Genomic DNA, 26,415 nt, shown 5'->3' with positions numbered 1-26,415 from the left:
GGCGTTGAGCACAAAATGCTGTATGGTGCCATGGACTGCTTGTTCTTGAGGTCCCACAAATGGAGTTTTAATGAGTTGAGGTGAGTTAGGCATCTTTTGTGTACTTTCAAAATCAAAACACATTACTGTATGGTCTGTTGGGGCAAAATCCTGAATAAACATAACCTAAAGTAAATGTATACTTAAAGCTAAGGTCTAATTAAAATCAATTTTATTTACCCAAGCTGTAGACACTTTAATTGCATAATAGCTCTAATTCTGTCAGGCGTGGCCGTGGGAGCTGCAGCACGGCATTCCTCGACAGAGATCGCCCTTTTCCCAGGGCCTCCAGGCCGCTGCTGCGCCCTCTCCAGCCGCGCACAGCAGGCACGGGCAGGCATATTCGGCATTTTCGGTCTGCGAGCAGCGGTGCCCGGTCGCTGATGCTGTGATCACATCCTCAGGAGAGGAGCTGTCTGGCAGCTCCAGCAGGGCCACGCCGCCGGTGCGGCACCGCTTTAGCGAGGCGTCTCCCCGGAGCCGGGAGGGCCGAGGAGCCCGGGCAGCGCCGGGAGCCCGGGCAGCGCCGGGAGCCGGGAGGGCCGAGGAGCCCGGGCAGCGCCGGGAGCCGGGAGGGCCGAGGAGCCCGGGCAGCGCCGGGAGCCCGGGCAGAGCCGCCGCCTCCCGGCTCCAGCACCGCGGACAGCGCCCGGCGAGCGGCGCGGGCGGGCGGGGCGGGGCGGGGCACGGCGGGCACGGAGCCGCGGCCACGGGGAGGGACACGGCGGCGGCCACACGTGCTGGGCCACGGCCCCCACACGCTGGCTGCCAGGGGATCAGCGGCGTGCACGGGCAGGGCGGCCCACGCAGCGACACCGGCGGCACAGGCAGGCTGGGACACGCGTGGACAAACGGGAACAGGGCACAGGCCCAGTGCGCGCTCTGGGGCACAGACACAGCCCCAGATTCACAGAGAGCACCGCAGCACAGCATCACACACACACAGTTTCACACACACACAGCGTTTCACACACACACACAGAGTTTCACACACACACACACAGTTTCAGGCGCACACGGACCCGCGCCCGCGCTCCCACACGCGCGGCACGGGCACAGCCGCGCACGGTGACGCGCACAGGCGCCACAGCGACCGGCAGCACGTGTGCTCGCACTCCCGCTGACACGCAGAACCTGGCACAGACAGCTGCACGCAGACAGACACACGGACAGACACAGACACGCGGTTAATTGTTGCCGTAGCCAGGAGGGGCATGGCCAGGACCCAGAGGTTGCTCTGCTGTCACCGTGGGTCCTTGCTGGCGCTGGGTTATGGGGGAGTCTGTCCCTTAGCGAAGGGGCTCCTCCTGGTCCAGTAAGCGCGGGGTAACCCCGGTTCTGAGCATTTCTCCTGAGAATCACTTGTCTCTCTCGAGCACTTTTTTTTATTAATATCACTGCTGTTACTGTTCATTTTCTTATCTCATTGGTGTTTCCAGTAAATTGTTCTTATCCCAACCCGTGATCTTTACCTTCGATTCCTCCAATTCTCCTCTCTATCCTGCCACGGGGAATGGGGAAAATGATGGGGGGAGCGAGTGGCGGCGTGGTTTTAGTGGGAGCAGTAAATAAGGGAATAACAGCCCTAAACCACGCCACAGACACACCGAGACGGACGGACAGACGGAGAGACAGACAGACAGACAGACAGACAGACAGACAGACAGACAGACAGAGACAGACAGACAGACGCACGCGCGCCCGCTACCTGCGGGCCCCCACCTGGCGACAGCCAATGGCGCGGCGAGTCTGGCCCCGGCGCGGCGTAGCGGCCAATGGGAGCGGTGGGGGCGGGGCCCGGCTGGCTCCGCCTCCCTACTTAAGCGCGCGGGTGGCCGCGGGCCGCTCAGTGGCGGGAGGAGGAGGCGCGGGGGCGAAGGCGCGCGAGCAGCGGCGCGTGGCGACCCGCGCACGTGCCCGCCCCCGCGCGGCGCGAGGGGAAGGCGGAGGCGGGGCCGGGGCAGCGCCCGCCGCGGGAGGGGCGGCGGCACCGGCGGGGCGGCCCCGGCGCGGCCAGCGGCGAGCGGGCGGCCGAGGGCGCGGAGCGGCGAGCCCGGCATCCCGCGCAGCCCGCCCGGCGCGCCCGCGGCGATGGAGCAGGACAAGTACCTGCCCGAGCTGATGGCCGAGAAGGACAGCCTGGATCCCTGCTTTGTTCACGCGATGCGCCTCCTGGAAGACGGTGAGTCTCCGCTCCGCGCTCCCCGGGCCGGGGCGCTCCTCGGGTCGGCGCTCGGCGGCCCCGGCCGATGGACACGGAGCGAAATGGGGTTCGCGGGCGGGCGGAGCGGGCTCGGGGCGGCGGCGGTGCGGGGCTCGGGCGGCCGGAGCCGCGCCGGGGGAGCCGTCCGGCAGCAGCCCCGCTGCCGCCCGCTCTGCCGCGGCTCGTTCCCCTCTGCGGGAAGCGCTGCCCTGGTTCCCGGGCTCACTTACACAAAGGCACATGCCGGCGTCTCGTTACACTCGTTATATCCTGATTTCACACGCTGAAGTGTTAAGGTTTGTATGGCGATACTGTTGTGCCGTTAATGCGGCGCTGTTTTAGTCGACTGCGCGATGTCAGACATTGATTGGATGTGGCTTATCAATTTCATGACAGTTTCATCCAGGACATGAGGATTTCCTCTTGGTTTTGTGTGGAGATCAGCATACACTGGTTATAACATTTGGTTACTCAATGTAATTCGCTCTAGTTTCCTTGCTTTAGTTGGAATAGAGTTTTAGTTGGACCTCAGCAAGAGCTTCTTGAGAAAGTTTAAAATTTAGTCTCTCTTTTAATAACTCCTCAGTTATAGTGGTTGAGTGAAGACCTCATGGTGCAGAGTTTCAACTTTTGCCAAAGTGTAATCCATTAAGTTTCTCTTATACATATCTTTCTTCTGAGATTTTTCATAGAATTTTTAAAAAACCCTGTTAAACTTGGAACCTAATGTTGAAAAGAAGTTGTAAAGATTGATGCATAAATCAAGATAACATATCAAGATCTTAAATGAGATTAAAGCAAAGAAATATATGGTCAGAATATATATGGTCATGAGAGTCACATTCAAATAAACTCACATTCAGAGGTGGCAAATAATTTCCTAAGTTCTGTTTATGACTTAAAGAAAATCATAACTAATTCAGATTTACCATGCTAAGAATTAAGTTTTTCCTCTGTCAGCAGTTTTTTTATATTGTCTTTCCTTAATGTATGTTCTATTGATTGTGAATGAAGATATTGAGTCCAGGTTTTGTTGGAGTGCTTCTGTTTGATAGCTTTGAAATTCATACTGAGTTTCAGTATGAATATAGAGACCCATTTAGTGCCCTTTTGTCATATCTGCCTCACTGTTAAAGAGGCAGCCATGCTGCTTTTTACAGTTTTTCTAATAATTCTACCATAAACAAAGTCCTTATTTCTTAGAGGAATATATTTTTTGAACCTTGCAGTTCGATCTTTTCCCAGAGGGGGGAAGTATCCACTGGGAGTGTGTGTGTGCGTCTGGAAAAGGAGGAAAATGCAGGAAGGACAAAACCGAAAGTAGGCAAAGAAAAGTAAAAAAAAAAAAAAAGGAAAATAGAATAGTTTTTTCTAGGCATCAATTTCATGCAGAAGTTGTATTTTGAGCAACTGTGAAATTGAATAAATGAATGATTTTCTCATTCCTTCTTAGCATTATTTCACTTGGATTTTTTAAAAGATGAAGGTGAGTTGTCTGAGAGAATGCTAATGTCAGATTCACACCAGGTACCTGGCATTGTCCTTCAAAACACCATCTGTCATGCTTTCTAGAGATTTGTTTTAGAGTCTAACATACGATGACTGTTAAAACACTTAACCATGGTAAGAATGTTACTACTTAAGAAAAATAAAATTAATGCACTGGTTGCTGCTGTGTATAAATAGAAAGGAAATTTATAGAATGGGCAGAATTTTCTTTTCTGGTTGCTAGAAGAAAATGGAATCCTGGTGCAAGGATCTCTGTAGCAGTGAATAAATTTTAGGTTGTATTCATGAGAAACCATTGTTTCCAGACTCTGGATTTCTGTTCTTTAGAATGTAATGTGCAATCAGCTACATCCATAATGATGCCAGCCAGGTGTTCTTCTTATGGTGTCCTAAGCATTTTTGATTGCCAGTACATTTTGTATCAGATGCTTAAGTGTGGATTTGCTGTGGAGCTCAGAGCCTCAAGCATTCACTCGGACTTGAAAGTGCTGTGTTGTTTCGTGTTGGCTGCTCAAACCTGAGGTTGAGAACAGTTGTGTTGCTGTGAGAAACCGCAGAAGGGCACAGAAGCAATAAGTATTCCAGAAAAATGCTTCTGATTTGCAACAGTGGATTTACTTGTAAAGATAAGACTGCCCGTTTTCCCCAAATAATTTATTTTGTTTGTTGGATTCTGTTGCATGAATTTTTTGTTTGTGTGTTTTGGTGTACATAACCAACATATTTCTTATGTTTTCAAAATGTTAGTCTGTGTCCTTCAGGTTGACCTGTGTCAGATGCATACTTCAATCGGTAGCTATTTATCCCTCACCATTAAGGGATGACTAGAAATCACTTACTTTAGTCCTTACCTGGGTCTGGTGAAATCCTCAGAAAAGGGACATTTCCTTTGGCAGAGTATTCCCATACTTACCAAACAACATAAAGAAAGGTGAGGAAAAAGGTGGAAGTGGTGCTAAATACAAGGTGTGGAGACAAAACCCAATTTCTTTAAAAACCACTGTGGGAATGTGTTATGGATTCTGACAATGAACCTAAGTCTCTGAATGGCCAGTTTAGTGCCTTAATCAGAAGATGCTTGATTTCCCCATGGGTCATAACCTGTTTCATGTAGAAGTACATCCTATATGACTGTTGTACTATAAGAAATGGAAATGTCATTGGTAAGTCATCTACTAGAATAACTTGTGAGTGCCTGGTGCTATTTGCCTCAGCCTAAGTATTTTCAAACTTTTGCAAAATGTGTTGAACATACTTATTCTGAGAATATAATCAATTCAGTAATGAAAGTTAAATACCTTTTCATTGTAATAGGTAGTTGAACTCTAAAGAATAGGCTAATCTCCATCTGTTCGAAAGGGCTTTTTTGTATCAAGTGAACTGTTTTGTGTACTAGGCTGTTATAAGAGCTGGAAGAGTGTCCCTGTTTCATGTATAATTTTAAACTATTTTATTGTATACTGGTTACCAGTACTTATTTTCTCAGTTAAGATTGTTCTGCTTTTGGTCGGGAGATGTCCTGATAAATGTATGAGCTCAAGTAATGCTTGGTTACGTAAAAAAAAGTAAAAAGTGGAGAGCATGTTCTTGACCAGTACCTTTTTACCCAGCTTGTGCTTATACAGCAGCACGCTCCAGGGAGAACAGAGAGCCTCTCTGTTCTAGTGCTGCTCCCTACCATGGAAGCTACCAGCTCCTTATATGTGTTACTTTTGCGTGTTTGTAAATATTTATTGCTTAGTGTAAGATGTCTGTGGTTATGAATATAAAAATAAGTGTCACTTTAGTTGTGAAGGTGTGGATGACATAGAATGATGCAACTAGTTTGATAGTTCAAAACTTGTTTTATAGCAGCATTCCATTCAGCTAAAGTGTCAGCTAATTGTCTATGTACTTTTTGGGGTCAAGCAAATTATATATGTGTGTGTGTGTGTATATCTGTGTGTGTGTGTATGTCTTTATTTATATGTGTGCAGCTTTGGAATATCTTGGATAGTGTATTCTTAAAACCAGCTCTGTGTTTTGTAATATAAACATAAAGGAAAAAGACCTATTGGAAAGAGCTGGCCAAAGTAAGAGCATCTCTCCCCATGGAAATATCAGCATTACTAGGGTAATGAGGTAGCTAATTTCTCTCTCTTATAATGACAGTGCAATTGACCTCAGAATTTCAGCTGCATTCTGAAGGCAGTGAGAATCAGGCCTTTAACTTTAATCTTGAGTTAAGTCCCTAGATCATTCCATGTGGCATAGCAGAGTTTGTTAAACCTCTAAGTTGTGTAAATTAGCCTCATGTAGCTCAGCTATCATCCCCATACAAGCTTCTTGTAGGACAGGACATGATTATTCAAAACATTAGCCTTTACACTGAGCATTAGTAGGGTCTCTCATACAAACCTGCAGTAGTAGTTCTAGCTAGTAGAAAACTGTTGACATAATGCAAGTTTATTTTGTCTTATATTCAGGATTTCAGCTAATACACTGTCGTATATAGGTTTGGGGTTTCTTTGGACTGTTGGCGATTGATGTTCTTTTCATATAGGAATGCAAATTTAGTTTGTAAGTATGTGTTTCTGTTAAAAACCTGGGATAATAATAAGGTTGTTATTTGAAAATTATTTGTCTTGGAAATACAGAATATGACAATCATATCCTTAGCCCTAGATGTGAAAGGCTGTTGCTCAAGCCTATGACCTACTAAAACCAGGCCTCTGATACTTTTTTATATTTTTTTTCATTGAAAACTACTTGTGAAAATGTGCTTGCAAATTTATGAGTTCACTTGTGTCAACAAGCCTTTCAACTAAAATAAGATTAATGTAAAATGTAAATGTAAATTCATACAATAATATTAATCAGTGGGCAGCTGCTATTCTGCTTATTGTTTCTTTTATTCCTGATGTTTACATCAGGTGAGACGAAATCTGCATTCACAAAATAGTTGGTATTAATCATTGTTTGCTTTGCTGTCTCAAGAAATGCACTGTAAATTCCCGGTAGATTGACTCAGGAAACATGCTAATATTCAGAGTGTGTATTTCAGGTACCTTGGTTTCATTAGAAAGTAGATTTGTATTGATCATTTGGAGCCTTTTCAATAGAAAGTGCAAACTCTAGATGAATACAAGATCCTTACGATTTCTATAAAGGAGTGATGTGCTAGGTGTTACGGACTTGGTTCAAAGCTGACTACACTTAATGGGAATTTTTCTGTTGCCATTAGTGGGCTATCAGACAGTCCTTGTAATACAAATATGATCTGTTGACTGGTATAGCCAATAGGACATGCTTTTACCTTGCAGAATGTAATGCAGATGAATCCCAAGTGATAACCAGATTTATGAAAAACATTTACTGTAAAATGTTAGAATGAGTATAACAAAGCAAATGTTATGTTTATATTGACCCCAGCTCCTTAGTTGTAAAAGGCAGACTTGCTTCAGAGGAGGGAAAAAAGAGATGATAGATGTGATTTAAAAAAAAATAAAAATAATAAAATTCTTTCAACATCTGAAGCCACGTAGGACCATTTGATCTGTGATCTTAGAGAACATGTACTTTGAACACAGTAAATTGTTTTGCAAAGAGGCAACAGTATGAGTGCAGTAATTGAAGTTTAGATTCTTATACTCTTGTTTAAAATAAAAGGTGCTTTGCTCTTTAAATAGTGCTGTTTGAATCAGTGGAGCTACTAAAGGTGCAGTTTAATGCAAATAGCAGAATTTAGTACCAGCTGTTTAAGGGAAGGTCAAAGATATTTGCTGAGGTTTATCTGGATGCACAGAGCCTCATCAACAAAGTGCTGTTTTTTTGGCAACCTGAATGTTTTCCTTGAAAGAAAAGAACATTTTATACTTGTCTTGGGAATTCTTTTATTATATTTGAGTCATATTTAGTCTCCTTGGTGTATACATTCAGAGTGTATCTGCTGTAACTGCCTAAGTAAGCATTTTAAAACTCAGGATTTTGGAGGATTGTTAATATTTGTGGTTAGTACCAAGAGAAGGCAGAATACCTGGACAGCTGAGTAGAACATTCCTGTCAACTGTTAACTTCCTAAGCACTGAACACCTGTGTAATGTGTAGAATAGAGTGGCCATTCCTAGCCAGGAGGTGGCATAATTGGGCTCCACATGCCAAAATAGAGCTTCATATCGTGGCACCTTCTGGGAAAGGGCTAGTCCAACAGGTACATCAAAGTCTTCTTCATTGCATGTATACTTTTCTCATTTAGGCAATATGCAGACAATATATACTGACAATGAGATGTGCTGGAGCATGGTGGGCTGTTTAGTAGTCTACAGCAGTGACCTGTGCATGAGTCTTCCAGGAAAGGCTAAACATCTGCCTAACCCACCAAAGCAGTGCCATGAGAGTGAAGCAGTTCCCCCATGACACAAAGACACAGGTTTCAGGCTTGGAGTATGAGATGTCTTTGGCCTTACTTTAGAAGGCATAAATGTAGCTGCTGTTTGGTACTTCTTCGCCAAGGTTTATTAAAATGGGAATATGTTGCACCTTTCTGTGCCTTGTAGCTGTACTGTAGGCTGCACATGCTGCTTTTTTGAAATAGTTGTTTCCTGGATTGGCAGTGTCACTGCAGTCACCTGGTGCCTCAGTTCAGGGTTAGAGTGCCTTTTCTTAAATAAACTGTTTTTAACTGTTTCAGTTCAATCTCTTTTCTCCAACAAACTGCTGAATCTGGAAGAAAATTCAGTGTTGTCACAGCTGATCTTAGAATATGCAACTTTCTTAAAAATATTTTGAGAATAAATAACAGGAGGAGTGTTTTCATCAGGGATTTGAGGTGTTAAGAAAGCATACACTATAGAAAAAAAAAATCAGTTTTGCAGGTGGACCCTGCTAAGCTTTGTGAAGGTATGCATTCATCTCTTCTTCACTTTGCATTTTTCAGTCCTTGGATGGGTACCAGTGCACTATATCAGAATAAACAAGAAAACAGACAGTTTTTAAAATTAAGTGTGTAAAGTATAGAACTTTACTGATGCTGCAGTTTAATCTTTGGCTGTATAAACAAATAAGATTGTGCAGCTTGACCAGAAAAATTGAAAACCTTAAAACTCGTGTAAAGATCTGATGTGCAGTACACAGAGTCTTGGCTTGTACTATATATCTTCAGTGAATACATTCTGAAACTCCCATCTGTAAGATGTAGACTGATGCTGAATTTCATTCTAATCTTTGAGATCTTGATGTGGAAAGAGCTTCATAAGAAAAGTGTAGTATTCTTATTATTTTTGGTACAAAATTAGTCATTTTAAAATTTGCAGGCAGAAATAATCCTGGTTATTACAGTCCTCTGTAAATCCTGTCATATTTTAATTAGAATCCTGCTGGAAATGAGTACAGCTATTTCCTTATCCTAAAAAAGGCTGAAACTAATAAAAACTAGAAGAATTATTTAAAACTTCCAGCAGATTAAAAACCTCCAATTCCCCCCCGCCAAAAAAAAACTGTTCCTGCAGTAATGTATGTCTGCTCCTGATTTCACAACCTTTGCTGTTGAAAGGGAATTTTTGAGTTTGAATACTGAACGAATTATCAGGTGAAACTTCTAGTAATGTTAATATGGCTATATTGAAGATCATCCGCACTTAATTAAGATGGTACAAAGTTTTGATGGTCGTATATGGCCATAAGACAAAGACATCTTGCTGAAATGCTCTGTTTGCACTGGGCATTGCTGTTTATTGTTCTTGGGTTAGCACGATGCAAAGGCTGAAAGACGCGGGCAGGTCACTGCTTTTTAGAATTTCTCTGCACCTGCTGAATTGCTCATCAGTTATTCTAGCATCTATCCCTTGTTGTAAGGGTTACATAGACAGATGTAGAAAAAAGTCAAAAGCTTTTGATTCATAAAATACTTTGAATTCTGGCAATCTATGTAACTATTAGAAAAAAAATATACTATGTGCTAGTCTGTAGAAGATTTATCAAAACATGCATTCCTCCTTTTTGCTCTGCTTTGGATCTGGAACAGAATGTTCATTTGTTTTGTGGTAGAAGCATTTTGGCTTTGCTAACTGGTAAATGCAGGTGTGTCTTCAGCAAAAGCAAAAGTAGGGATCAAAGCCCCTGGCTCATAATCAGTCAACTTCCAAAGAGCAGTGCTGCAAATCAAGGAAAAACAGTTTTCCTGAGAGGTTTGAGCACCGGAGAAAGAAAACAAATCCCCTAGTTCATTGTTCCATGGGATTTAAGTGTATGTTTCAAAGCTCTCCTTCCAATACTTGAAGTTAGAGAGCTTGCCATGAAATCAGGGACCATGTGTATGTTTTAAAGTGGCTTTTCAGTATTGAAAAATGGAGTTAACTTTCCTCTTACAGTGTACGTTTTTGTCTCTGTGCTTCTGCTAATATAGCCTCATATTGCTGATTTTTCTAAATATTTCTAGGCAAACTTGTCTGTTGCATTTTGTCTTTTTTGAGAATGTGGAAAGAACATTTTGGTGTTGTCAGGGGTTATTCTGAGTGAGCTCAGAATGTGAACTGTGTCTGGGGAAAGAGTGAGACCTTGTTCTTCCTAAATACTTAGAACTACATTGATTTGCTGCAGCTATGGAGCTGTTTCCCTGACTTTCCCATTTTAACTTAAACTGATTTTTCTCCAGTTCTTCTGAAAGGAGCAGCACCAAATTTAAGTGACTTATTGTCTCTTATTTTGTTGTTTAAAGGGCAGACTAAGGACTGATGAAATAAATTCCAGGAGACCGTTCTCCTTCCTGTCTTCAAATAGTGGTTCAACAAGAAAATGGAGAGTTAGTTTTGGTAAATGATGCTTATTATCCTTGTGTCTCCATAGCTTTAATTTTTGTATAGGTACAGATTTGCAATTATTTCACTAATACTTGTATACAAAGTAGTATGATTTAGCCCATTGTAAAATTTGAAATAACATCCTCCGCATACTTGTAGATCCAGGTAAATAAATGACTTATATCAATTTATTGGTATGCTCAAAAGCCACTGGTTGGTAATCCACCACACCCAGTTCTTATATTGCATGGATTCCTTTTTCCTGATCCTACACTCCTATTTAAAAAGATCATTCTGTCTTTGTAAATACAATATTGCAGAATGCCCTGATTCTCTTTGGTTTGTTAGGGGTTGTCCAGATGCTGTTGCTGCTGTTACAGGAGTGGTTGGTTTGTTCTTTACTTGCTGCAAATGGTTTTGTATGAACACCAACAGATCAGGTTGTGCCTAAGTCTGTGAAGAAGGGTTGTTCTCATCAGTGTCAAAGGGGTCTAAGTTCAGCAGTGAACGTGGGAAAACAGGTGTTCATGTTATCTGTTTTGTTGCTCTTCTTTTTCTGAGGACTAAACTGGGAGGTAACCTGGAAATACTGTAGTTTATGTTGAGTTGTGCATGACAAAAAGATGTTCATGCAGTACCAGCTTGTTGGAATACACAAACCATCTGTTCAGCACAAAAAGTCTCTTGCTGCTCCTAAGTGTATGAATAATCTGGAATGATATGTCAGATGCTAGGGGGAAGAGAGGACTACATTTTTGCTAGAAATATTTTGATATAATGTTTTTTTAAAGGAATGTTTGTACTGTAAGCTATCCAAGTGCTTCTTGTGGTAGAAGTGGGAGATGTTTTCAGCCTAAAGTGGAAATGGAGCAGCTTGGTTTTGACACAAAGCAGGAACTTGATGTGATTCTGCATCTGTCTAAACACTTAAGATGTCCTGATTTGGAGACAAATAGAAAATAATTAGAAGCTGCTATGAATTGTAAATATTAATAACATGGAAGATCTCAGTTGCTGTTTAGTGTAAAACTGGGAGAATCACTGTGACATAGATTGTGTTAATTTATCCAGTAAATAAACACAATATCTGTATGGATGGCAGACACCTATGGAGTCCCTCTGAACACATGCAATACAACAGTATCAAAACTGTGTAATTCTTAACAGAAGCTTTTCAGAAAGAATTGTATTTTATTTTTTTTTTAATAAATCAACAGCATTTTCAAATGCTTATTATACTACTTTTATCTGTCCATTTTATCTAAATAAAACTTAACTAAAAGCTTCCAGAAGTTCTCACTTAATGTTTAATATTTTGTGTTTCATGGATGTGTAATGAGAGTATGTAAATTAGGGATTTGGGGTAAGTTTTTGCTTTTTGCTGCTTGATTGAAAATGGCACATTTTTTCAGTGCATTCCAAAAAATACCTTCTTGACTCCTAATTCTATTGCATGTGTGGCTTTTGGGATTTCTGCTAGCAGAGAACAACATCAAACCAAAGCTTAAAAAAATAGTGGTTATAGTGTTATCCTATCCCTGTGTTGGAAAATTATTCTATTATGGTTTATTACTTAAATGGTTTTGCTAAGTAACACAGTACTGGTTAGGAAAAGCAAGTTCTCTTAACTCTGAATCTGTGAAGAGTATCTCCATTGTATGGCTTCTGCCTTCAGCTTCACTCTGCATGCTGCTGGTATTGATATCAAAGTGATTTTAAGTTTTGAATGACTAAAGTGAAGTGTTTTTGAGCTGATCACTTGCCAAGACATGAAATTTTGAATACTTTTTTATCACCATCTTTGTTCATTAATTCAGTATTGGAGGGTAGAATTTCAATCATTACAAATTTTAGTGTGGCCCTGTGTTTGTCCTAGGAGCTTTGAGTCCAGACAGCAACTCACTTCTTTCCATTGGATAAGTGAGTGAATTAAAGTAAAACTGTCTCATAACCTGTGAGACATCTCTATTGCCTATAGTAGTCTACAGGGTACTTTTTCATCTGGCTGACAAAAGGCCCTCAGGAATTTAGTCCCTCATTTGAATACTGAGTAGTATAAAGGCCATAAGCTTGTGACCTCTGAATTCTATAACTTCCACATCTCTCATGATTTAAATGCTTATAGCCTGAGGTACATGGACTGGGAAGGGATGTTTCGTCCAGAGGCAAGTCTCAGTATTGCTGAGATAATGATCTTACTGTAAGAGTTATTCTGAAAGAAAAATAGTACCATTTTATAGTAACAATTTATTGGAGAACCTTTAAAAAAGGGTTTTCAGGTGCCAGCTAATCTCAGCTATACTAACATTATTGCTGTCACTTTAAGAAAAATACCTGACAGCTGCAGGGGAAAAAAGTTGAGTCTTTGATGTCCATTTGTGTTCATTCCTAAAGGGATATTTTTTAGATGTTTACTACAACTTTACAAGCAACCAGTCATTAAAAAACATGGGTATTGATGTTCAAAGTTAATTTTGAGATTGTTCTCATGTGTCTGAATTAAGGTATAACTCATGTTGAAGCCTGTTATTTCTGTGTGGAACTTCAGAAGTAATCCTATGGTGTTGGTAGATTGCGCAAACATCAGACTGAGGAATGATGCAGCACAAGCCTTTTTGAAAAAATCTGGAAAGACGTGTTTGAGGAATAATTACTGATAGTAAAGAAAATAAGTTTTCTTTAGAGACTGAAATGCATAATTTCTTAGGTTGTTGTTATTGCTTCATTTGAAGTAGTTGAATATCCCACGCCCATTGACCATCTTTTCTGGGTGCCATCTATTCCATGGTTCCTCACTCAATGGTCCTGTGAGGTACAAAAGCCCTCTAGTGCTTTTTTTCCCCAGGAACTGGATGTATGGAAGTCTGTTATTTTAAGCTATATAGTAGATCAGGAGGCGGGGGTGGAGAAGTCATGATATCTACCACTACTTTGTATGCATAGGTGCATAATAAGTCGCTCAGTCTTTTGCACTCTCTAGTGAGGATCTTGCTCCTGGAACTTCTTAATTAATATTCACTTTCTTTTTATTGTTCTTTTTCCTAATTCTTTTGCTTTCCCTTTTGTGATTGTCCTATGTCATGTGATGCCATTGTGTTGGAGGTAGGTGTGAGGCGCTGTGTCAGTATATGGTGGTAGTACATATTAATGTTTTTACCATTTGCTGTTTGTCAGGAAACTTATCACTGCAAAACACAGTTGCCCATAAACGCCTTATTGAGCCTTGGATTCTGTCCTGGAGATGCCTCCTACCCAAGTGTCACTGCTCATATTATCTGCTCATTCAAAATTTCAGTTCAGTTGGTCTCTTGTCGGTGCAGATATCCATGAGAGTGCTTTCCACTGCCATCTCAAATAGGTTTATTTGCTTTGATAACCCTTGGTCTTTTCCAGTTAAGTATTGAACCTATGATTTCTCCATCCTTTCTCTCAATTAATTTATTTAGAAATTCTTGATTTTCTCTTCAAGTGTACCAACCAATAACCCATGATAGGAAGGCCTTCCTGCCCTCCCAACAGGGTCTAGCACTGTTCTTTGTTTTGCAAAATAATCCAATACATACCTCTTAGAACAACAATAACATCTTCTAGGCATTTATTTGTTTCTTAAATAGCAAGCTACTTCTGTCCCCTTCTGATTTTGTTCTAGTTTTTGTGTACCCACACATGCTATTCTGATTTCAACAGATGTCAAACATTAAGTTGTAAAATACGTATCTTAGTCATTCTTTTCATCATTTGTCTTCCCTATATTTCCAGGTATGAGATAATGGTAAGCATCGTTAGGCTTAAGCATCTGTATGCTTATCAAATGCACTTTTTAAAAACCAGCATCCTGTGTTTTTTCAGCTTAAACACACACTGATACATTCAAGTTATTAATTTACATGGTTGCAGCAAAGAAAACTGATAGTGGATTGAAAGGACAGTAGGAAAAGAAGGGAGAATGCTGGGCTGGATATTATTAGTTTGTTTTTTAGGAAACAAAATCTTTGAGCAGAGGAAACCAGCATGTGTCTAAGGCACCAGAGTTTAGTTGAATGAATTCCCTGAAGAGCAAGTAAGTCCATGTGAATTGAATTGTGTGAATGAGCACTATTTAAAGAAAAAAATCTACAGAATCTCAAACCTCCTGATTGGTCATTGCCTGAGTTATCATTAAAAAGCTTCTAAAAGTTGGGATAATAAGGAGACAGTGTGAGTGTGGATAGATAAAATGTAGGGATAGTGATGAAAGTAATCTAGCCCCTAAGGAGTTACAGCTGTGGTAATTATCAAGCATTAAGAACAAGCCTGCTCTTAATAGGCCACAGCTGGATCCAGTTAAGAGGGGTATTATAAAAGAGCAGGTTGGTTGGTTGAGAGGAGAGATGGAGTTTGTTGCCTGTGCTGAGAAGACGGAGTCAGTGCTGTGAGGAGCTGTGCCTGAGAAACCACTGAGAAGGTACGGAACCTTTTCAATAGGAGAGCAACATGTGAGAGACATAGAAGACAAGCTAGAGAATTAAGCTTGAAATAACTGGAAAGTCAGCTAGTGTAAGAGTACAAGCATGAAGGAAGTAAAAACAATGCAGCTGGAATAAATTACAAGAGAAAAAGTGAGAACAGAGGAGTTTGTTTATATCAGCTGGTTACCATGGTTGGTGTAAGGTATATACTTATTTCTCTTACCTTGGGAGCAAGGTTACATAAAATGTTATATTGATTCACTGTTGTTGTGGAACCAAGAATTAGCAAGTAAGCAAAACACAAGCAGAACATTAACCTTTTGGAATAATAAGAGAATATGGAATATTTAAAGACAACATACTTGCTCAAAGAATAAGCAGATTAAAATGGGATACCTACTAATAAAATTTTGCTATTGCAGTACTGTGAAGTTGTTTCTTTTTAACAAGAGTGTGCAGAAATGTTGGGCAGCTGAGTTTGGGACTTTGTAAGCATCACAGAAGCAAAGTGAGTGAAATGAGATGACAGAAATTGCGATGCTGTTCTGGGACAGCATCTTGGGGATTAAATTCCAAGAGACCTGCACACCACTGTGTGCCCTCTAAAGAGGGTGTTCCTTACCTGTGGACTACTGCAAGTCTTTAGACCAAATAAAGCATTACTGCCTCTAACATATGCCATTTAGGACTCATACTAATCCAGGTGGATGGATGCAGAAAGGGAGTGGTGTAAGCTTTACCAGGAACCCAAACACTGTGTGGCTGCATCTGTTTTTTCCTGCTCAGATGACAGACAGTGCTGCAGAAGTGAGCGCCCCAGTTTGCTGATTACACGTTGTGGTTGTCTGCTTTGTGGGATCTCCCTAACCTCTAGCATAAAATTTTCTTCTAAGAATGAGATCAGTGTTCAGTTCTGTTTGTTTGATACCGCAACTCTGTCTCCAGGTTCAGCAATGCTAAGTGTTAACCTAGTGCAGCAGCTTGAAAAATAGTTTTTTTATTAAAACTAATGCAGGTTGGAGTTGTATTAATCTCTAGTGATGATTGTATTAGCCAGCTGTGTGCTTATTCCTGTTTGGCATATGACTTTTCATATTCAGTTTCTTTTTGTTTTTTCCATGACAGTATCTTGACTTCTTTACCCTGGAGTTCTTCCTTGCAGGAAGCAGACGAGCATTTAATCTCTAGAATTTTGTTTTAAAAACACATGTCTCTTAAGGCATGATGGGCTGCAGGAAGTGTTTAAACTGGCACTTGCCAACTCATGTTTTGCTTATGACTTACACATTTAGATCGACAGCCAGCTGAATATGAGCCAGCAGTGTGCCTGGTGGCCAAGAAGGCCAAGGGCATCCTGTATCGAGAATAGTGTGGCCAGCAGGAGCAGGAAGATCATTCTTTCCCTATACTTCAGCACTGGTGAGGCCACACCTTGAGTGCTGTGTCCAGTTCTGGACCCCTCACTTTGGGAAGGACCTTGAGACGCTTGGGCGCGTCCAGAGGAGGCAACGAGGCCTGGTGTGGGGCTGGGAACACAAGCCCTGTGAGGAACGACTGAGGGAGCTGGGGGTGTTTAGCCTGGAGAAAAGGAGACTCAGAGGTGACCTTATCTTTCTCTACAACCTCCTGAAAGGTGGCTGTGCTCGGGTGGGGGTTGGTCTCTTCTCCAGGCAGCAGCTGACAGAATGAAAGGATGCAGTCTCAAGCTGTGCCAAGGGAAATATAGGTTGGATATTAGGAAAGTTTTTTGTGGAAAGAGTTATAAAGTACTGGAATTGTCTGCCCAGGGAGGTGATGGAGTCACCGTCCCTGGATGTGTTCAAGAAAAGACTGGATGTGGCACTCGGTGCCATGGTTTAGTTGAGGTGTTGGGACATGGGTTGGACTCAATGATCTTGAAGGTCTCTTCCAACCTAGTGATTCTGTGAGTTCTGTGAATCAGATAATAAAATTGCTATTGAAAGTTCTTACAGGCAGCAAAGAAAGTCAAATGCAGTTATCTCAATGACACTTATAAATATGGGCTTCTTAACCTGAACTTTTATTAAACTGGCAGATTCTTGATAGTCTAAAAGATAATTGCATTTTGAATAAGTCAAAGGTCAGTTTTATGTTTTAAAAACTGTGCTAGTAAAGCTCTGTTTGATCTTCAGCCTGGAAAATTCTCATTAAATAATTTCTAAGTCCCCTAAAACAGTGGAAAAGGGAAAATTACAATTCTGAGATTAAGAGGAATTAAGAAAAAAGATAAATTTAAATATTCATATTTGCAAATTCTTATTTTCCTATTGTAAATTCTTCTTTCATATTTAAGTGTGGTACTGAAGCTTGATGGGCTGCCTAAAAATTCTGGATGTGCATGCAGTTTCATCCTAAAATACGGGTATATTAGTGATAGAACTCTTACACAGTTAAACAGAATTAATTCCTAGCTATTCTTGTGGGGTTTGTCTCATTTTTGATGTCCTGTTCTAAGCTCAATTTTCTTAAACTGCTCCTTGGGTTTTACCAATTGAAAAAAAAAATCTGCTGTTTTAATAGAAGGAATGTGTTTTTCTAACGTCTTTCCAGACTTCCCATTGAAATCATGACATACCATAACCCTTCTAGAGTACTGGTGCAAGAAGGATTTTTATGTTCACTAGAAAGTAACATTGTTCATCTAGATGATATGTGGTTTAAAAAGGCAAAGTATTTTCAGGGGTCTTTAGAAATTTGTTGGTTGCAAAAGCAGATATCCCATGATTTGCAGTGAGCCTGAGTTAGCAATTATTTTGTGTCCTTCTAATGTTTAGAGATACTTTATTAATTTCTACTAATAATTTATAATTTTGTTTTAATTCATTTTCTTCTGTTGAATCTTGGTAGTATTTTAGTCTTTTCAGTCTTCCGAAATTTTCAAAAATCTTGATTTTTCTAATATACTTACTAGTAGTAGTAGCATTATCTCAGCCAGTTTTCCCAGTCACTTACAGTGATGTCTCCTCATCCTTTTTCCTCCCCAAAGACTTCTGCCATTGTCTGTTTGACTTCCTCTTCTCATCTTTCCTCTTGCTTTGTTGCTAGCTGCCACAAAGCAGTCGGAATCTCTTTGGTCCCTGTTGCAGAGACCCTCCTGACAGCTGAAGAAGTACGAGGATATTTATCCTAACTGAATCCCAACTGATAGTTCCTGGACCATGCCACTGCAAGGGACCTGCCTAATGTGAAGCAAGTACAGTTTTAGTCAGGATTGTTTGCTTGAACTTTGTGCCATGTCGTACCTCTATAAAATTAGTATAAATTCTATTGTGTTCAGCCAGTGTGAGAACTAAAAAATTATTGATTTAAGTAGTTTTTAACCTAAAACTATTCCAAGAGCTTTCGTGTTTTAAGACTACCTTGCTGTATTAATCAATTTTTTTTTAACAAAGACTGCAAGAAAAGAGGAATTCATTATCTCTGGGTTTCTTGATGTTATCTGTTATTATCTTTAATGTCCCTTTGTGCTAATCAGAAATGTACTTAATGCTGTGTCCTTTAATTCCAGCTTAATCTAAAAGTGTGACTTGGTTATGGTAAAAAGCAGTGAATAGCACCATTTTTGAAACACATCTAGTAAATCTAAATTTATTTTGCAAGGACAAAAATATACCTGTGAATTAATTGCTTTTGATAGTTGTATTCTTCTGAGGTGTCTCATTCATGTATTTTAAAACACCAAATTCCAGTATAAAGGAAGAGAAAAACAATGGTATTGGTCTAACATAGATGAAATATTAATTTTAAATTATATTTCTACCCAAATACAACTACTGTATTCTACAAACACATTTGTTTTAAAAATTTGATAGTGATGACTCATGAAAATCAGTCTTATGAAAATAACCCTAATAGGTAAAACAGATAATACTTGTATATTTTCTAGCTGTTCTTTAGTGCTAGAGAAATTTTCCCTTCTTATTCCTAACTCTGTTGCCAGAACTTTACCAACTCATGCAGACATTGAGTTCTACACTGCTTGCATGCAGCTGGTGTCTGTGTTCTCCACATGTTCAACTATTTCTGGTTTTCCTACACTTAATGTTTCTTAAACAAGCCAATTATTTTAATTTTTATTCCCCCCCCCCCTTTTTTTTTTGGAGCTAGTGTGAGGATACAAAGAAACATAAAAAATGAAGAAACAATAGTAGGCTCCCAGAAACCCCCCAGCCAATCAGTTCTGTATAAAGTTAGCACAGCAGATGGCATAAACTGGGCTAGTGCAGTTCAGTGGTCAGTCACCAGCAAAAAATTGAGTCTGCTTCCAGAGAGCAGCGGCACCTTGGCATAATTATGCAGCTATTGTAGCTCTTTGCTCCTAAACAGTTCTTCCCCATGAGTCACACATGTATTAGTTTGCTTGGAGATAAAACTGCCGGCTCGTTTCTCTTCTGTGCTGCTTCAGCTCATTTTCCACCAGCTAGCATTTCCAAGAATGACTGCCAGAGAAGGCCACTATTTCCTAATCTGCCAGGACCTGCACAGGCATTTTGCCTCTGCTCCAAGCCACTTTCTTTCATGTCAGTAGGCCAGAGAGATGCCAGTGAGGCAAAAAAGCAAGCAAGCAGCAAAAGAAATGCTGGAATGCTACCTCTAAGTGCATTCCCGTAGTCCTGTAGCTCATCAAGTGCTTGTGAGAGTAAGGTCTGAGGATGAGCTTCATGTTTTCTAGGAAGGAATCAGTCCCAGTTTTAAACCTGATCTTTGAATTGCAAGTGTGAAGACTACCATGATACTTTACTGAACAAACAGCTTTGAGAGTGTATTTTGGTGTGAATTATCTCGTTTGCAACACAGTCGTTCAAGATTGGCTATTAGTATATATGCACATTTTAAATAGTCTGAATCAAACTACTTATGAAAATGGAAGATTGGTAGAGCACCCTGTATTTCCAACCAGTAATTGTTAAAGAAAACTGTAGTGTCAGTACTGTGATACTGTCCTTATGGGAGAAGGTAGGAGATAGTGAGTTACAGTCTAGGAGTTTTCTTGAGAATTTTGGGTAAGGTGAAGTTTATAATTAAAGACTGAGTAGCATGTTTGTGTAGTGTGATGTGGGAAAAGTATCAGAATTTCTCTAAGGAAGAGTCTTCTTTTTCAGTCTGTTGGAGTTCTTTGAAAAAAAGCGCAGGTGAAGGACATAAAGGTTAACTGTCAGACATAAGGTTCTAGGGCTTTCACAAAACCTTTGATAAGATTCTTCATAGTAGGCTGCAAAGAAAATGAATAGTGACAGAGGAAGTAGCATAACTTAGGTATGGTTTAAAAACAGATTATGCTGAAGACAACTGGAGAAGTAGTTTGCTTCTGAAATACTAGTATGACCACAGTTAACACTGTTGATTGTGATAAAAAGAAAGCTGCAGGAGGGCAGAATTTCCTTGTATGTGTAATTTCTGGTTAGGTAGAGCTGTCCAGATCTGTATGAAGCTCCATATTATAAATATGACACAGTAAGATGCACATAGATTTGGGTAACTAGCTTAATGGAAAAAGCTTTTTGGACAGCAGCCTATCATTAAATGTGCTATTTAGGGCAGGATGAAGTACTACAGGAACAACTGTGTTTATTTAATGAACTGCTAACAGAAAATAATTATAATGTTGTTAGAATATTTTACTTGGCAAGGATGAGAAATGAAAATATGTTAATTTTGTGGGAAGCAATTGGTGCATTTAGCCCTTTCACTTTAAAGACCAGGAAGGGACAAAATGCAGTTAACTACATCATGACTGACTTGCAATGATTTATGAAAAAGTGACTTTAATTTATTTTAAAGGTGGGTTAGAGAGTCAGAGAACAGCCCAAATTGGAAGACACCTTGAAAGATGTATCTGGTTTAACTTCTTGTGGGAAAGGGATACTGTATGAGATTACCTAACACTGTGACAAATCATGTACTGAAAATTCCCAGTGGTGGGGATTTACCATGTCCCTGGAAGGTTATACCAGTGGTTAAAGACAGCCTTTACTGAGGTATTAGAGAAAATAAATTGGTTGTATCTTTTTACTCTTTCCAAAAAAACTGTAAAACAAACAGACAGTTGTAAAATTAAGGAGTGCATTAAAAACCCATAAAATAAAATAATTATGTATTATAGTCACCCTGTGGAAGTAATTAACTCTACAGGGCATTTAATAAAAAGAACGAGGTTTGACTTTAATTTTCTGTAAGTACTGCATACCTAGCAACAAATAAATCAAGCTGACACTCTCCACTGCAGAGTGCTTTATATGTTTTTATATAAGATTATAAGATTGGTAGAAAAAATGCTTTCAGATTGGAAAAATGATACTGTTCCTTCTCTCAGCTGGAAATTACTAAGCAAGTTGATTATCAATGAAAGTTTAGACTGCATCTGTTTAGAAGGTTGAGTATTGTCTTCCAAACTGCTGTTCTGTCAGTGTATCATAATTTCTGAGAAAGATGGAGTTCAGTTCGTCATTTCACTGGGAACAGTCAGATGCTGGAACAAATCTGAAAACTTACTCTGTGTATTCATATTTGCATTGTCATTGTGGGTTGTAAGGTGATCCTGATCATTTTGTAATTCAGAAGTCCCACAATGATGTTGCAGAGAAACATACAAGGTGTGGTTATTTTCCTATTCTTGCACATAAATATTAACACAAGGTCTAACGCCGGACTGAATTCACAGATTTTGAGTGTGCTGTTGTGATTTTGTGGAACAGACTGAAGACAACACTTAATGGCCACCATTGTGCACTGGATCAGGTTTGCCTGTTGTACTGGCAGAGGCGTGAGGCATGGATGGAAGGATCTGAAGCCTCATCACTTTAAACAGAACTGGAATGGCCCTCTGCTAGGGAGCCTCTGTAGGATGTGGAGAAGTGGTGAGGAAATCAAACAGTATATGTTTTCTGTAATCCTCTGCCATTTCTTCCTTTAATACACAAAAACTGTAGCCATAGTGTTAAATGAAATGGGATAGTACTAAAGCACAAGAACGGCACATTTGCTTACATTGTTGAATTTGTGGGATGTTTTTTGATGGGATTTTGGGGAAGTGCAACTGGAATTTTCTCAGAGGGAGCCTGGGCATGGTTCAGAGTTGAGCAAAACTTGACATTTGCTGTACTTAGTGTAGGCAAACAGTTGTGAGTTGTATGTGACAGCTGGTCTTGGGGCCAGAGGAAGTTTGTTGACCCTATTGTATTTATTTAGTTGGTGTATATTAAGATGTTGATAATGTCTAATTGCTTTTCATTTCTTTTCTTCTGCTGTCAGGTTTCTCTAGCTCCACATAATGATACTGCGTTCCTCATACTCATCACATGGTTTCCCTCTCCATTCCCAATGAAACAGCTTTCATACTACAGTCACGACATTTTTCTGCTTTGCTCTTAAGTGCATTTCAGGTGATTCTTTCCACCCTATTTCCCTAAGCTGTCATGTTTGCTTCTCCCCCCTTAAAACCTCTGTTATTCTTTGTTATTTAATAAATGATTCAGAACTTCTGCAATTCAAAAGAGTGGTTTGAAAAGCAATGCATTTTCAAATACAATCTCTCTCCTAGTTTGCTGATTTTCTCCCTTCTTCTTTTACATGCACACACTCAAATGTGATTTTACTTTTGCAGTATTTTAAGTTATAATTTCTTTAGGCAGGATGCATCTGTGACTTGTTCTGGATGTTTTTAATGAGTAATAGGTAATGGTGATAGGAAAGTTTTGCTTTTCAGAAACTTCTGCTAATCTTCCTAAAACATAATGCTGCTGATGGCCACTGAGTTGTCCATACATATTCTTTATGACTGCAGTGACCTAAGGTCACTTATGTGTTGAAAGTAGGTTACTGTTCAGTTCTGAACATACCTTCTATCCATTTTTTGTGTGATCAGGTGATTTATAAGGAGTCAAATGGAATGCAGTGTTTGGTTCCTTATAGTACTTAAAGTGACACTTAAAAGTCGTTCCAAAGCCACAGATTTCTGGAAAAAAAAAAAAAGATATCTACTTTTGTTTACATAATAAAGTTTGTTACATATGGTTTTAAAATAGTTTTAAACAAAAAAAAAAGGAAAAAGACACCTTTTCTGTGGTTGTTTCTACAGATGTAGTTGTATAATGCTGTATACTGTGTGTGGCTTGGTAATATTACTTATGTCCAGATTTGTGTAGCATCTGGAAACTAAACATGGCATGAGTACTTAATTTATATCTGTCTGAACTGCCTGGAATACTGGCAACTGTATCCAAACCAGTCCCAGGACATTTAGTTGGGACGAATGTGCTTCTCAGATAACTGTGCTGTATGTCAGGAAGAATCCAGGAAAGTGCTGAGAGAGCTCAGCAGCTCTCGGCTGCAGCTGTCCTGACCAGATTGATGTGGTGTCTGCCCATACATCCCTCTCTGTGTAGTTATCAATTGCTGTAGTCGCTTTGGATACAAAGTCATTCTCCAAGGAGGTTTTCTGATTTGAAGTGAATTGCTGGGGTACCCTGAGTAGACTGAGAACTGAAGCTTTGAGTAAAATCTTCTTTATACTAGTACCCGAGACATAGGACATCAGGTCCTAAAAATGGTTAAATACTTTGAACAGGCTGCTGTAAAAGCCCTGGACAATCTCTGTTTCTCTAAGAAGACAAAAAAAAAGTTAAATTAAAATAAATTTTACCAAGGAGTGTTGATTCTGTAGTTAACAAGTAACTTTTTATTATTTTGAGAAAAGATATTTTTAAAAGTTTAATTTTGAACAGTGAATGTATTTGGGTTTCTTTCCTGTAGCCACGATGAACTTGCCAGTTTCATGGGGAAGGGATGGGGAGAAAATTGTATTTCACTTGCAGTGCATTGCTAAAATTAAGTATTGATTAAAATTAAAGGCAAGCATATTTTATAAGTCTTGCATAGATTGGCCAATCTGTCTTTGAGTATATTAAACCAGACCAGTGATAATAAATTTTCAGTCAAAGTAATGGACTGCAAAAAAAGACAGTACATTGTATCATGGTTGATGATTTAAAAATGAAGATATATTTGTCACCTGTCTAAATGTGACAATTGGCTGGCTGGGATATTTCCCAATCTGCTTGAAGCCTGACCATCCCCTGTATCTGTTGCTTATGTCTGGAATGGTTGGCTTCTCTCAAGAGCAGTAAAAGCGGTGCAGAAAGATAACTCAAGTTCTGTGCTATCACAATCCTATTAAAATTTCATGAATTTTGAGTATCTAGGAGACCAAGGAATGGTAATGCAGCTATTCTGAGGCGTTAAGTTGGCCTGGAGAACACTCTGCTGCTGGAGGAATGTTTTTCGTTAGAAGAAAATGGTGTTCTATTTCTCTGTAGTGCAAAGTTAGTTTCTTTTCTCAGTAAGCTGAACAGGAAGATGTATGTTTTTGCCTTTTCTATTACAAAGACTGTGAAGACTTCATTAAAACTGATTTCTCTTGGCATATGCAACATAATTCAGAGCACTGGAAGGAAATAGACTTAACAGGGAAGAGTTCATCTTAATGCTGAATATAGCTGGAGTTTCTAGTCCCAGAAGGAGATAAGGAATTTCTAAATTTAATGGTTCCCATCTAAGGATTGGAGCTAAGGTGCTGCCCAAAGTTATCTCATATAAAAAGAATATGTAGTTCCCGAATGTTTTTTGAGAATGAAAAATGAACTGAAATCATCATGCTCTCAGGGATACACTTCTGCTTTATAGAAGTGTGCTTAGAAGAGCTGCCCTTGAATATATTTGAAGATTAATTGAAATGTTAGGAAACTGAATGGGAATTTGTCTATGGATATTAATATCCCTAAGTAAATGTTACTAATCAAAAGCTTCAGCTTGATTATGAGGGTTTTCTAGATGAGATAATTTTGAAACTCTGAGTAGAAATCAGGCTTAAGTAGTAACGCCAGAAAGACATCTTCCTTCTCAAATGCATATATTTCACCAAAAAAAGTGATATTTTATGAATCAGTAAATGATCAAACTCTAATTGTTAAAGTGTTTTTAATGATTAGAAACTCAGAGGTAATAAATGGACCAGTATTTTAATAAAACAGTGAACCATGCCACTAGATACACGTGCGGTAAACTTCTCCATTTCAGTGCATTTAAAATGGCCATTTCCTGCTGAATTTGTTGCCAGGCAGTGTCTGCCAACACAGTATGGCCTTTCCAGGCTCTGCCTGTCTCTGTCTGGGGTAACTGTACTTCTTTATCATTGTTCTTTCAGATTTGAACTGGCAAACCATTGAATTTTATATGTCACAAGGGGTGTTTTTATCTTCCCAATAAAACACTTTCAGATGCTGGGACCATCTGCAGAGTAGGGGTGACACATTCACATTCTGCCTTGCACAGTGACTTGTTTGGGATGACACTCTTCTTGCTCTGTGTAGGGCAGCTAGTTTTTTATTAAGGCACTTACGTTTATGTGCGCTGCGAGCTCTATGCTTTCATTGTGGTTGATGGAAGTATAGTTAATGTCATCTGTGGAATGGGGAGAAATTCAGCTGAATGCCCTGTTCAGTGGGCTGGGCTACTCTCCTGGTTTCATTATCTCTGTTGGTAAGATATCTAAGGTGGAATTGGTTGATACCTGAATATGATCCAGTGCCATTTTCGATGTCCCGTGGTATCAGGGACATCATCAGATCAGGTACAGGTGTGGCACGGGGCCCGTAGGAGACTTGTCCCTTTCTGGAGTGGTAGCTGGAGACCAATTGGGCTGTCCAACATCTTGGGTAGTAGTAAATCACTATCTTTTGGTAACTGAATCAAGTAGTTTCATTTTCAGTAAACATCAGAATTTAGGTATCTTAATCTGAAGCTGAGTTTCACTCAGGTCTAAGACATCCATGAAAGGATTGGAAGTAAGACATGGAAATCTTTAGATTTGTATGCTGCTGACTGGCAGCTTCAGGACAGATGTGATGTCCTTTGGTGTCTCAGATTGTGCTAGGGGTTTAAGCAATTGAAGGAAGGGCAGAGTGGGTACTATAGTGTAAGTTTCTCAAAGTTATAATAAAAAATATAGGAACACAAAGAGGATCAGCGGAATCAGTCAAATATCTTGTGGTTATTCTGGTCCAGTGAAGTCTTTGCAACCAAATTGTATGAACTCTGAGCAAGAGTGGAACGTTGATGGTGTTTTTTATTCCAGAATTGAACCAGTTTGCCCTTAAATAAAATATTTATATAGTGCAATTTACTTTTAAATTTAATTTTACATCTGAGACTCCTAATTGGATTTTTAAGATTTTTAAGCTTTATTTTCATGTAAAATAGACTTTAAAATCTGTATGGTGAAATCTGTCTTAAGGTAATTGAGAATAATGTTTGATTGGAATAATGAATAACATGTGAAGCTTTGTTTCAAAATACTGCTAATATTGTATGTGACTATACTAGAGTGTGGATTGCTCTTCTATAACAAGTAGCAGATGTGACT

At 39.8% G+C, this 26,415-nt stretch overlaps 1 protein-coding gene across 18 annotated transcripts in view; it reads left to right on the top strand.

Moving 5' to 3' along the window:
• The first annotated feature begins 1,913 nt into the window (after positions 1–1,913).
• The window catches only part of KHDRBS2 (KH RNA binding domain containing, signal transduction associated 2), a 339,646-nt gene continuing 315,144 nt past the window's right edge, over positions 1,914–26,415 (top strand). For 14 of the 18 annotated variants that reach the window (XR_010358258.1, XR_010358249.1, XR_010358251.1 and 11 more), the window contains exon 1: positions 1,920–2,221. Coding sequence is in view for 3 of the 18 variants with exons in the window: in XM_064412265.1 (XP_064268335.1) it covers positions 2,131–2,221 (91 nt within the window). In the remaining 15 variants the exon portion in view is untranslated. Of the gene's footprint in view, positions 2,222–26,415 lie in introns of all 18 variants that reach the window. The other 4 variants (XM_064412277.1, XM_064412278.1, XR_010358259.1 and 1 more) reach the window with 2 other exon arrangements.

The sequence above is a fragment of the Passer domesticus genome, chromosome 3 (assembly GCF_036417665.1).
Source record: "Passer domesticus isolate bPasDom1 chromosome 3, bPasDom1.hap1, whole genome shotgun sequence".
In the NCBI taxonomy this organism is placed as follows: Eukaryota; Metazoa; Chordata; class Aves; order Passeriformes; family Passeridae; genus Passer; species Passer domesticus.
Note: the sequence above shows the minus strand (reverse complement) of the source record. Positions and strands in the feature narration are given on the sequence as shown.